We start from the raw sequence: 13,015 nt of genomic DNA, 5'->3' as shown, positions 1-13,015 counted from the left end.
TTAATTACAGGAGCAGTGTCCCCTTTGCCACGTGCTGCTGTGGGAGGACCCGAGGAACTCTTTTTTTTTTTTTTTTTCTCCAGAGATGCTCAGATCATCCAGAAACGTGGCTTGAAATCTGATTTTTTTTGGCGGCCCCGCAGCATCCTGGAGGTGGGAGTGAAGCGCTGCCGTCCCCATCAGCAGAGCCGTGGGTGCGGAGGGTGTTCCCTTCCCGCATCTCCCCTGGGTGGGGAGGGGAAGGATTTTTAACGAGGCTTTTTTTGGGCTGATTTAGCACAAATCGGGCACTCACCTTGCTCCGCAGGAGGCCCCCGCCCTGATGCTCGGGTGTGCTGTTCTCCGAGGCGCTCTTGGCTTTTTCCTTGCTGTTGTTGGGCTCGTTATCTTTGATGATATCGTACTGCCTGCAGAACAGGGCGATCACCCCTGCCGGGAGAGAGCATCACCGTCACACCCAGGAGCTCAGCAGCCTGCAGACATCACAGATCCCTCTGGCCAGCCTCGGCAGCATTCCCAGTTCCTCCCAGACCACAGCCAGGCTGCCTCTGGCTCTTCCCTTCCCTTCATTCCATGCTAAACCAGTTAGACAGGACGACAGAAGATTAATTCTGTTTCAGCCTCCCTGTTATGAAGTGGTTGAAACCCTGCATTTGGACCTCGACCAACGCCAACCCCACGGTCCAGCGAGTGCTGGAGCTCCTGGAATTTCTGCTCGCTGCAAATGTGTCCTCTGCTCCTTGTCCTCTGCTCCCCGTCCTCTGGAGCTGGCAGAGGAGAGGTTCTGAACCTGCCAGCACCTGCAAATGGGCACCAGCACAAGCTGCAAGTGGAAATTTCCTTCCCCACACCCCCAGGCACGTGGAGAGGGAAGCAGGGGCAGCCGTGGCACGTAAGATGACTGCAAATGTCTGTCTGGGAAGCTTTTATGTGATGTTTCCACCAAATAACCTCCCTGCCTGCGGATTCCAGACACGTAGGTGAAGTGGATCCAGGCAGATGCTGCTTTTCCCTCCTTGAAAAAAATCTTCCTTAATAGCCAAATATATTTAAGTCTTGCAGCATCACACCACGAACTGCTCTATAAAACACGTAGCAGTTGCCCCCAGGCTTTACTGATAAACACAGTGGCCCAAATTCTTTCTTTGGGAATGTAGGTAAATGGCTGATGCCAGGAGAAACATCTGCCACAGCCACTCCTTGTGTGATTTCCATGGGTAAAACTGGCACACAAAGAAAGAAAATGCCATGAAAAATTCCAGAACCACAAGAGCTGGGGCTTGGCTCAGTCCAGAGCCCTGAGCATGGACTGGTTCCACTTGGATTTTCCCAAATATTGCCATACAGGATAGGTTAAAAGCTGGAAGGAGGTTTTTGTGTACTGAGAACCCATTTGATGCAGAGAGATTCTCCCCACACCCCTGTTGCTTTTTAAATGTAAGGAATTTGTCTGGAAGGGAAATTGTGGGATTAGCAAATTCTTTGTTCCCAGCTGATCCAGTCTCAGATTATTCTACAGCAGGAGATGAATCAGTTGTTCACTCATCCCATGTAATTATTCATTATTATTTTCCCTGGCAGGGCATTGAAACTGGGATGTGCACAACTAAAACATGGCATAAATGCTGAAAAAATAATGGCCTAGAGGTTCTGGAAATCTTCTAAATTCGTTATGGTTTTGATGTGATTGTTTGTTTTAGGAATAATTGCTGTCCAGTCTCTGGAGATGCAAATAAGGGCAAAAAAAAAAAAAAAAAAAATTATTGTACGTGGATCTGATTCAGTGTCACCTGGATTCCTCCATCCCTTTCTGTGATGGGGAAATTTCTGTGGAAAATTTAAATATAAATGTAAGTATACATATAAGTAAAACATAAATATAAAATATAAATATCAATTATAACAATAACTATAGATAGAAATTAGTGGGTATGGAGATCAAGACTCTTAAAATTCTGTTTTGCCTGAGCATTGGAGTCATATAATGTCCAGAAAATTACTGCAACCTGTAATATCTGAAGGACTGGATATTTGGATCCCTGGAAACTTTCCAGGACAGGGCTTGGAGCAACCTGCTCTGGTGGAAGGTTTGGTGGAACAAAATGATCTTTATATCCCTTCCAGCCCAAACCATTCCACGATTCTGTGGCTGAGGGCATCATAATCAGGGCAGTCTGGAAAAAAAATGAGATTACAGGATCAGCCATCAGGAATTGCTTCCATCAAATCCATTTTCTGCTTCCTGCTGGACCAAACTCGAGCTGCAGAGCCCAACTTGAGGAGCCCTTACAGCTGAGAACTCCATGATTTTTGTGAGGGAAAGAGTTTTTTTTTCCATGGTTCCACGTGCAGCCAGGCATTCCCAAGGATATCCTGAGTGGATATTTTGACAGAGAGCTGGGACTGACCTGCCCACATGAACAACACCACAACAATGATGAGAATTTCCCCCGCTCGCAGCTGTTGGTTTTTCTTCGCCATCTCCTTCATTGTCACCTCATCTGCACAGGGGCAAAGAGATTCTGTGAGACCCAAAGCCCAGCTCAGAGCCTGGTTTAGGAGTGCCACCAACCCCAGTCAGTGTGTCAGGGACAGAGTCCTGACACTCCTTAGGGTGCTTGGATTAGGATTTAGGAAGGAATTCTTCCCTGCGAGGGTGGAGAGGGGCTGGAATGGATTTCCCAGAGAAGCTGTGGCTGCTCCATCCCTGGAAGTGCCCAAGGCCAGCTTGGATGGGGCTTGCAGCAATCTGGGATATTGGAAGTGTCCCTACCCATGGCAGGGGGTGGGACAGGATGAATTTTATGTCCCTTCCAACCCAAACCAGTCTGGGATTCCAGGATTCATCCCGTGGCACCCTGAGGGGACGGGGCTCAGGAGGAGCAGTGGGACAGGGCAGTGTTACCTGTCCCCATGGCTGCTCTCTCTGCTGGCCCTGTCCCTGCTAGTGCCATCTGCACCCGTCACAAAGCCTGGCATGCTCCAGCAGCTCCAGCAGCTCCAGCTCAGGAGCGTGGAGAGCCTGGCAGGATATTTTTCAGCAGAGCCCTGGGATTCAGAAAGGAGCAGAGCCTTTTTGCAGGGCGTAATTCGCCTCCTTGGCTTCAAAGCATAAAGGAGATTACAGTTCAGGACCCCAGGAAAGGAGCAGTTCTCCTCTTAGTGCTTCCAGATAAACAGCAATTCAGGATTTACAGCCTCCAGAGCAGTTTAATAAAGAGAGTCAAGGACTCACATGCTCAGAACCACAGCCAAAAGCCCTGGAACAGGCTGGGCCCTCAGCAGGCAGGGAAGGACGTGGGTGTCCCCACAGCCCTGCACTGCCAGGCGCCCTTTGGAGCAGGATTCTTGCTGACAGAAAACCCTCAAGAGCCTGGTTTGGCTAAAGAGGAGCACGTGAAGGAATTGCCAGTGAGGAAATGCCTGATTTTCTCCCTGGAGGTAATGAAAACACGGCTGGATGTGATCCTGGACGACCTGCTCTACTTGACCCTGCCTGGGTGAGATCCCTTCCAAGCTCAGCTCTCTGTGATTTGGCAGAAATATCGAAAATGCAAGAAAAGTGGGAGCCTCTGGGTATTTTTTCCCCTGAGACCCAAGCACAGGAGGCGCCGTGAATCCCACAAGTGCCCTGTGAGCACAGTGGTGTTCCCGGTGCCATCCAGGGGGGCTGGTTCCACATGAGTTCACAGGCTGGCCAGGAATTGCCTCTGGCATTCTCCACGTGTTGGGAGCAGGACACAGAGCTGCAAACCTCCTCCTCCTCCTCCTCACTTTGTTAAATCTCATCTGCAGGGAGAAGGAGCAGCCACCTCCAGCAGCACCTCCCTGGCACCTCGTGTCCCCTCAGCACATCCTGAGAGGACGCTCAGCCCCATGAGTGTTTATCCTGTTTATCCCAGAGGGTTTCTCCCAGCTCCTCTCACCACACAGGATCTTGGTTCCTCTCTGCAGAGCCCCGTGTCCCAGGGGCCACGTAGGAACTCACCCACACTTGCCTTTATTTTTAGAGGCTAGTTTCTCAGCTTCCCTGGGGGTCTTGAAGAGGACTGGCTCACTGGCAGGGCTCTGGCCTTGGATGCTGATGGACTGGACATGCACAATGTACTCAGTGTCCTCCTCTAGGTCCCAGAGGGCACAGGAGCGGGTGGTGGTGTTCACCTCCTGGATGAAGCGCAGCATCCGCACGTCCTTCTTCTGGAAGCCGAGAGAGGAGAGCACAGAGTGGTGGAGAGACCTCCCCTTGTGCATCTGCTGTCACCTAAGGCCACCGATTCCTGCCCTGCCCACCACGTGGATGTGGAGGAACCATCAGGATCCTTCCCTCTCTGCAGCCACCGAGGCGCAAAGCGCTGCTGCAAAGGGGATGGGAGAGCCAAATCCCCTCCGGGACCACGAGGGACAGGACGAGAAGGAATAATGGGCTTAAACTGCAGCGAGAGGATTTGGGAACCAAGGGCACCTGGGGGGAGATGGACATGGCTGAAACTGGGGAATTCTAGGCACGGTACCTGTTGGGAAATTGCAAATCCAATGACAACTTCGTCTTCCAGGACATCCCAAGTGACCACGGCTGAGTTGGCTTTCAGGTGTTTGACTGTGACATTTACTGGAGCCGATGGGCTGTCTGCAAGGAGGGAGAGCAGAGCCTTTACAGGGCCAGGAGGCACAGAAGAGGCAAGGAAAGGAGTGGGAAAGGACCTTCCTCAGGATCTGTTTTGGATTTGTGACCTGGAAATTGCAGGCACTCCAGGTCTCAGTTCTCAGGGTGCAGCTAGGAGATGTCACCTGAGAATATGAGTTACATCCAACTGATAGAGGGGAAATTTAAGATAAATATAGGGAAAAAATCCTTCCTTGGGAGGGTAGTGGAAATTGCCCAGGGAAGCTGTGGCTGCTCCTTCCCTGGAAGTGTCCAAGGCCAGGTTGGAGCACTGGGACAGTGCAAAGTGTCCCTGCCCATGACAGGGAGAGGGACTGGCTGATCTTCCTGTCCCTTCCAACCCAAACCATTCCACAACTTCATGTGTGAAATACCCGACCCTTGAGAAGAATTTCCTGAACACCACAGCCGAGCCCTGAGCAGCTCATTCATGCCATCCTCCCCAGCCACATTTTTCCCTGTTAAAGCCTGACAGTGACAGCTGGGAGGAAATTCCAGCTCTGCCATGGACGTGTTCACTCCAAAAACGCTTCGATGAGCATTTGAAACGCGGGAACGGAATAACTGGGAGAGTTTCTTTTGTTTTTTCTCTGGCAGAAAATGTTCCTTACAATGTTTGGTGCCTGATGTAGGAGCACATCCAGTGAGAATCCACTTGGAGCTGCCAGGATATTGTAATGTGGAGAGGGCAGGCCAGGAGAGCAGGAGCCTGAGGCTCTGTGTTTCTTCCCAGTTCCAGAGCACAGCTGAATTTCCAGCAGGATCCTCCCAGCCTTGCCAAAGAGAGCTGGGCTCCTGCACAACCTCCCCAGGAGCCTCTTCCCAAGGGAGCTGCCCAGTCCAAAGCCCTTCCTGGCATCTCAAGGGAAGCTTTTGCCTCCTAGGCTTGGCCCTGCTCTTTCAGCTGGACTCTGTTCCTGCTCCTCTGGTCAAATTTAATTCACAACCTTCAGCTTTGCTCTGAACTCAAAGCAGTGAATGCTCTGAGTAGCCCCAGGAGGTCAGTAGGGTGAGGAAGAGTAATTTTATTCTGACTTTTATAGAAATCAATACATTTATTCCATTATAACCATCCTTTTGGGGCTGGGACAGGTCAGCAGTACAAGAGGGGTGCACTTGTGCCCATCTCCAGTGACACTTGTTGGATTTATGGCCATTCCCAGCCTCCTGGATGGAGCTGAAAATATTCAAGCTGTGGTGTCAGTGTCTGACATCACTGCTGGTGAATGTTCCCCGGGGAACAGAGGAGCACAGAATTCCCCAGCTGAAGGTCACTTGGCACAGTGATCCCTCATTCCTTTCACAGCCAGCAGGTAGAGCCTTAGGAGTAAAATGCCCGGAGAAGCCATTCGAGCCAGACTGATTCTCAGTAAGAAAAAAAGTCACTGAATGGCTGAATTCACCCAAATTTAGCACGTTAGGAGGAGCAGCAAGTCTCTGATTCCACAGAGGGATGTCATTCCTCTCTGGAGTAACAATGGAATCGGTGTTGATCCAGAGCATTCTCACCTCCCAGTGCCTGGCCCTCATGGAATGAGACAGAATTCCCCAGCCATCCTCTTGGAGGATGGGATCCCTCAGCATCCTCACCCTCCCTGCAGCAGCAGGACCAGCCGAGGAAGGAGACAGATCATCCTCCCCATCCCGGAATAAAAGTCCCTTCCACGAGGAAGGGACGTGGGTCTGCAGCTCTTCACCTTCCCCCGTGACTGAAGCAACAAAAGTCGAGTCTAATTTTAGGAAGGGGCAGTCAGCAGACAGGAATGTGCACGGGAAGGTCTGTGAGTCATGCCTGATGAATTTGCTGGAACATACGGAGGACATGACGGGGTTGAGGGATGGGAGACAAAACAGTCTCCAGCTGCAGCCAAGCACTTCGCCCTTCCCGGCTCAATCCCGCCCTGCTTGTCTTCCCTGGGTATTTTTAGGAGCTCAATTTTTATATATATATATATTTTTTAGGAGCTACCACTGACTTAGCCAGCTCCAGTTGGAGGAGGGCTTTGAAAAGAAATGAATTAACCCCACAGGAACAGAGAGCAGAGATCACGGGGGAAAAAGTTGGGAAAAGGGAACAGCACTCGGAGTGTTCGGGTCCCCTTTGAAATTTGTGACCTTGAGGGAGGCACAGCATAAAAAGTGTCCGAGTTTTCTGATGGCATAAGATGTGGGGGAGTTGGGAAGACCTTGAAGAGCTGGAGGAGAGCAAAAAACTCTTCTGGCAAGTGGTGGGAGAGGGTGGAGAGCTGTGAGGCAGGAGGGAAGCACTCAGCAAAGCTGAAACCCAGAGCTTGAAGTCTCCAAAACTGGAATCTGGATGGAGGTGAGGGAGAAATCCCCTGGAGTGGGTGGTAAGGAACATTCTAGAACCTTTGTGTGTGGGAATACCTGACAGAGGGATGGGGTAGTCAGCAGCTCTAAAATCCAGGAATGCAGGACAGCAGATCCCAGTGTGCCTTCCCTTGCACTGCTACACCCAAATCAGTGGTGTCAAACCAGCATAAAAACACTAAAGAGAGAATTAAACCGTGTTTGACAGATATACAAACCCAGGAAAACGAATTTCCTGCTCCCAGAGCTCTGGGAATAATTTGGAACCAAAATTTTCAATCCATGAGTTTGCTTTTCTCCCTGTTCCTAAGAGATGAAATGATGAGATCGTGACTTCCTGAGACCTAAAACACTGTTCCAAGATATTCCACAGGACTTTTGGCTCCCTGGCCCTGTCGCAGCTCTTTGTTAGTGCCAGCCTGGCTGAGATCAGGTGGAAAAGGTGCAATTCCTGTCATTTCCCAGCTGGCTGCAGGGGGTGGGCAGCTCGAGCAGGGCCTCGAGGTGCCAAATCCAAATTTTTGTTTCCTTCTAGAGTCATGTGCAACTCCTGGAAACTTTGCTTCTGTGCCTGTGGCAGCCAGGAAAGCTGCTGGTGTTCTGGGAGAGGGCACAGAGGGTGGGAATGCTGCAGGTTGTGGATCAAGGTTTTTATTTTTGTGCCTGTTTACTCCAGAGCTGTTGAGGGCAGCACATTCCTTGTCTGCTCCATAAGGGAACAGTGCAGGATTTCTGGTTTAGCACTTTAACTTCATTCCAGTGCAGGATGCTGGAGAAAATCCCACCCTGCAAACTAGCAGAGGAAATTTGCCCAAATTTAGACGGAAAAATATTCTCATCTTCATGTCAGCAGAAATCACCCCCACCCTTCATTAAGGGAAACCCTGATGACTTCAGCTTGAAATCTGGACTTTTAAACATGAATAGCAGCTTAAGAACTGAGGCTTTCTAAAATCCCATCTGGTTTCCTTCCCACAGAATCCGAAATCTCCCATCCCCCAGGTCCGTGTGTCCCAGCCCTCCCCGCTTCCGCCGTGCCTGGGGCCCTTTTGGCAGGAGCAGGTCGGAGCCCCCGCTGTTCACCAAGAAATCCTGGAGATGATCCTTCATCCCTTCCCCATGCTGAGAACCCCTCCCAGCCTTCCATTAAATGTTTTCCTCGTTATGGTTGGACTTTAATTGGAGAGAGAGGAACCCCGCACGGATTTTTACAGCTCGTCCCTGGCTCGTTATGGGCACGAGGAAGAGGAGCCCCCCTGCTTCCCTGTGAGTTGGATTCCCTGTGGGAGCTGTGGCAGGGATGGGAAAAAGAGCAGGGAAAAGGTTTATTTGTTCCATCCCACTGCTGCTGTCACCTGGGAATGGGGAGGTGGTTGGATATTGGGGTGTCCAAACCCTGGTAGGATCAGGGAGGTACCCAGGTCACAAAGGCATCGCTGAAGGAAAGGAGGAACCTGTGGGAATATCACACCCTCGGGGTCACCTCAGGCCAGCCAAGTCCAGGCCACAGGTCTGCAATTAAAGTGCATTTCTGGATTTATCTCTCCAGCCAAGGGGTCCCCAAAACCCCCTGAATCCACCTTTCCCGTGGAGTTGCTTGGAATTCCATCTTTCCTGAGCCTGTGCTGTGTTCCCAGCGTTTCCCAATCCACTCAGCTCCTCTCCCAAGCAGCTCCTTCCTGCTGGGGAGCTGCCTCAGAGCCCCAGGGACATGGGCTGGTGAGCTGAGGCTCTGAAGCAGTGATTCCCTGCTTTCCTGCTGCCCCTTCCTGCAGGAAGCAGTGAATCCCAGCCTTCATTCCCAGCATCTCTTGATTCCTGCACCACAACCTTCCCCGGGCTCGCAGGAGATGAAAGGACACGACCTCCACAATGAAAGGAGCATCCCTAAAATGTTTTCTGTCCTTTCCCTGCGTGTGGATTCACCCAGAGCTGCTTTTGCTGCTTCTCTGAGCTCTCCCAGCATGGATCCCACCCGTGGATGTAATTGCTTGTGGGTTTTATGGGGTGTGTAGGAAGGGCTGGCACATGGCTCAGCATTCCCGAGGGTTTTAATGAAGGGAGCCCCGGGGGAATGTGTGGGAGCAGGGATCATTCCCGCTCCCAGCCCCACGGGAAGCAGAGCTGTTTGCTGAGATCCTGAGATTTCAAAGAGCAGAGAGGCCAACTGGTGGTTCTTCAGCTGGGAAAGAGGCAATTATTCCCTGCTGCCCGCTCACTTCCCTGTAAAAATGGGATATTAATAGGCCACCAGCCCCCTCCTGCCCACCCCTTGGCTCTGTGGCTGATTCCCCAGGGAGCAGCTGCCCAAACGTGCTGGAAATGCTGCCAGGAGTGTGGAGCCTTTTCAGGGAGCACAGAGACTGTGGCCAGCCAGCCACTGGGAATTCCTTGGGGCAGAAGGAAGGAATATTTCTGCCCTGGAGAGTCCCAGAGACAGGCAGGATTCTCTCAGGTCTCCCCAGTGCCACAGTTTGGGTTTAAATGTTGCCAACTTGGAGCAAAGTCATTCCCATCATGGAATGTTTAATCCAGGATCTAAATATCCATGGAGAACTGGGTACCACAGGCTTTTCTAGCTCCTCTTATCCCACACCTGTGTAGTATCAGAGCAATCAGAGGGAGTGAGGAAGCCTGGGAATTTCTGGCTGCTGACACCAGACCTCTCCCAGGATTTTGCTGCCTGTTCCCAGCCCAGCTCTGCTCCCGTATCCCACTTTTTACTGCACACGTAAAGGTTTGCAGCTTCATTGCTCAATACATTTCTGCTTTTAAGTGAATTATACTCGATCCAGGCCCTAATTCAGCCCTTGGGCACTTCATAAACCAGCGAGAATTTGTTTTAGCAATGAACATCCAAAGGGTGAGGATGGATCCAGGAGCAGCACGTGGATGGCACTGCCACGGAGCGCGTGGCTAATAACTGCAAGCACATCTCTCTGGGAGGAATCTCCCTTTCCCACAAACAGATTCCCAGCAGGAGATAGCATTTGGAAGAGCGTGGCTCAACCTTGGCTGCCTCTCACAGCATCATCCCTGCTGAGAAGCTGACACTGGGGTGAGAAACCTCCTCATCCCAATTAAATCCCTCCCACGCTGAAGGCAGAAATCAATAAAGTGCTTACGCCACCGACAGCCAGCCAGGAATCTCCCCGGCCTCTGGGATGGAGGGAAAGGGCTGCAATGGCTGGGTTTGTTGTTCCCAAATTGCTGAGACACCTTTTGCTGCTCTCTTGGGCGTGCTGAGCTTGTTGCTCAGCCTGATCCACGGGTGAGCCCAGCTCCCCGGGCTCGGGGGAGCACGTCCAGCTGGGATCAGCACCTGCAGGCAGATTGGCACCTTTGCTTTGCTCTCCTTCCCCCCACCAGGCTGGGGGGCTGCCTAGGGAGGGGGTGAGGCTGGTTTGCAGCAGCTCAGGGGGTGAGGACACGCTTCAGGATCCACCCACGGGGGTTTGGCACTTTTTTGGGCAGCTGAGGAGGGGCTCCTCAAAGTGGAGCCTGTCCTGGATCCGAGGGCTGGCCCAGAACTGTGCTGGCAGGGGAGGTTTTACCTGAGCTGTGTGTCACCTCTGCTCTCCATCTCACAAAAATAAACCTGACCTGAGCTGCTCCACAGGCTGGCACCTCGCAGTGAGGCTGTTTTGCAAGTCACAGGGGCTGTGGCCTATTTTGGGGTCTTCCATCATCACCCCACTGCTCTTTGAGCCCTCAGCAGTGCCCCGAGCCCAGCCCAGCTCCCCTCTCCTCATTAGCTCAGCCTAACGAGGGGATGCTGGCAAAGCAAGGGCAAAATTCAATCCTATTCCTGACTTGCCAGGCATCCTGAGTGTTTCCTCAGGGACCTTCTGGAGCCATGGGAGGGCATCACCCACCCAGGTGGGATTTGGGGTCACCAAAGAGCATTAGCGTGAAGATTATTTCTCAACCACCTCGTCATCCTGCTCCTGCTTCCCCTCCTCACTCACCTTGGCATCACCTTGGCAAAAAATGGCCTTGCCTGGCCAAAATCCCTGAATTCAGAGCGGGGCCTGTGCTCGGTGCCACTCACCAGCCCTTGCCTTGGCATTGCCAGGGGGCAATTTGCACCAGTCCCTCCTGGGAATGACATCTTTAATCTCTCATGACAGGGATTATTTTAAAGCCATTCACACAAGCTCTGGGTCCAAAGGGGACAGACCCTGGAGCCTCCATCCCTGCCTGGGAATGATTTCCTCCCTGTGGGGGGACTCCTGGCTTGCGTGCCTTGGTGGCCTTGTGGCCACACCATCAGCAGGGCTGGGGACACGGAGCTGCTGGTGACGCTGCCGCTACCTCTGTGTGACCTTGGGGAAAATCACTCGGTGCCCTCATCCCTCTGCTCCTGCTCTGGGAAACAGGGACAGCACAAGTTCTCTGCCTCACCTGGGTGCAGGGAGAGCTCCTCAGGACCCTTGGCACGGGTGGCACAGGAGGAGGAGGCGGTGTGGGGTAGGTGGCACCACGGCAAAGTCACACAGCTCACCGTGAGCACCCGGGGACGTGGCACGGACACCTCCAGGAGCAGGAGGTGGTTCTGGGCAGGGACACAACTCCCTGCTCACTCTCAGATGCCAACCGAGGTGATCCAAGGATAAGGAAGAGCAGGGAAGTGGCCCAGTTGACAGAAAAGCCCGAGCTCTGTCACAATTGCAGACGCCTCCATGGTGTTTTCCTCGTCGCTCCCTCCCTTTGGGAATGTTTCATTAATCTCCCCGGATCTGGCACTTGTGAAACAGCAACTTTCAGAAGCCAACGCCTGGCCAAGGACAGGTGGCAGAGCTGAAGGCATCCGGGGCTTCCTGCAGCCCAAATGGAACTCCAGCAACTTCCAGGGATGGCTGGAGCGAAGGAATTTCCACTCCCTGGAGCTCTGCATCCCTAAAAATCACCCCCAGCCTCCTGGAATGAGAGGTATCCTGGCAAGCAGCAGTCTGCAAATCAAAGCAGCTGTTCCACCAACATCTTGCAGCCAGTGAAGAGACAGCCCTTGGCTGGTTCGGGCTGGGGAGCCCCACCAGCACTGCCCACTTTACACACAGGGGCTAATGAAGCCAAGAGTGGGTTTGGGTCCATCCTGGTAACTCCAAAATTAGGTCCAGCTCAAGGGATCACTGCCTCGACCAAAGATCTGGGTGAGCTGCTCAGCTCGGAGGGGCCTGGCTTTGGTGGCCAGGATGTGCAGTGCCCCTGGAGAGGTGGTTCCTCTGGGACCACCGAGGTTCCTCTGGGACCACTGGGGTTCCTCTGGGACCACTGGGGTTCCTCTGGGGCTACCAGGGTTCCTCTGAGACCACCAGGGTTCCTCTGAGACCACCAGGGTCCCTCTGAGACCACCAGGGTCCCTCTGGGGCCACCAGGGTTCCTCTGGGACCACCGAGGTTCCTCTGGGACCACCGGGGTTCCTCTGGGGCCACCGGGGCTCCCAGCAGAGCCCGGCTGGGCCCTGCACAGCCGGGAAGGGGCACCGGCAGAGCAGACCCGGTTTTACCTCCTCCACTCCGGTCCAGCCCCGTGACACGAACCGGGGCCGCTGCTCCGGTGCCCAAACCGTGCCCCTGCAGGGCGAGGGGGCTCCGCTCCCTCTCCCCGTTTCCACCTCTCCCTCGCCGGGGATGCCGGGCTGCGATCGCCCGGTGCCGCCCGCGCCCGGTGCCGCGGGGCTGCGTGTCCCGAATCGCTTCTTCCGCACCCAAATCCCGGCAAAGTCCCTGCGCCCCCAAACTCCGACCCCTGGGCGCAGCCCCGCCCGCTCCCGCCGCTGCCCCCCGGGGGTCTCTCCCGGCACCGAGCCCCCTCCCCACATCCCGGCAGCCGCTCCCGGGGCCCGGCCGCCCGTACCTGCCTCCACCGGGCGCAGACCGGCGTAGCTGAAGCAGAGCAGGAGCGCGGCGCCGGTGCAGCCGAGGAAAGGCTCCATCCCCCGCGGCCGCTCGGGGCCGGGCCGAGCCGCTCCGGGCCGGGCCGGGCCGGGCCCCGCCGGCGGCGCGTCCTGCGGGCGCG

The 13,015-nt window shown here is 53.8% G+C and overlaps 2 protein-coding genes across 5 annotated transcripts in view; one reads left to right on the top strand and one right to left on the bottom strand.

Moving 5' to 3' along the window:
• Nucleotides 1-12,038, top strand: part of S100PBP (S100P binding protein) — a 26,990-nt gene extending 14,952 nt beyond the window's left edge. For 2 of the 4 annotated variants that reach the window (XM_085559714.1, XM_085559715.1), the window contains exon 5: nucleotides 7,973-12,038. In XM_085559714.1, the coding sequence (XP_085415840.1) occupies nucleotides 7,973-8,096 (124 nt within the window). In that variant the 3' untranslated portion in view covers nucleotides 8,097-12,038. Of the gene's footprint in view, nucleotides 1-83; nucleotides 1,065-7,972 lie in introns of those variants that run through there. The other 2 variants (XM_085559712.1, XM_085559713.1) reach the window with 1 other exon arrangement.
• Nucleotides 1-13,015, bottom strand: part of FNDC5 (fibronectin type III domain containing 5) — a 15,046-nt gene extending 2,031 nt beyond the window's left edge. The window contains exons 1-5 of the mRNA XM_021539428.4: nucleotides 12,854-13,015; nucleotides 4,512-4,627; nucleotides 3,999-4,197; nucleotides 2,409-2,501; nucleotides 296-429 (exon numbers count right to left, since the gene is read on the bottom strand). Of these exons, the coding sequence (XP_021395103.1) occupies nucleotides 296-429; nucleotides 2,409-2,501; nucleotides 3,999-4,197; nucleotides 4,512-4,627; nucleotides 12,854-12,932 (621 nt within the window). The 5' untranslated portion in view covers nucleotides 12,933-13,015. The remainder of the gene's footprint in view (nucleotides 1-295; nucleotides 430-2,408; nucleotides 2,502-3,998; nucleotides 4,198-4,511; nucleotides 4,628-12,853) is intronic.

Source organism: Lonchura striata, chromosome 23 (genome assembly GCF_050655825.1).
Source record: "Lonchura striata isolate lonStrDom1 chromosome 23, ASM5065582v1, whole genome shotgun sequence".
Classification (NCBI taxonomy): domain Eukaryota; kingdom Metazoa; phylum Chordata; class Aves; order Passeriformes; family Estrildidae; genus Lonchura; species Lonchura striata.
The sequence above is the reverse complement of the archived record's forward strand: the minus strand, read 5'-3'. Positions and strand labels throughout refer to the sequence as shown.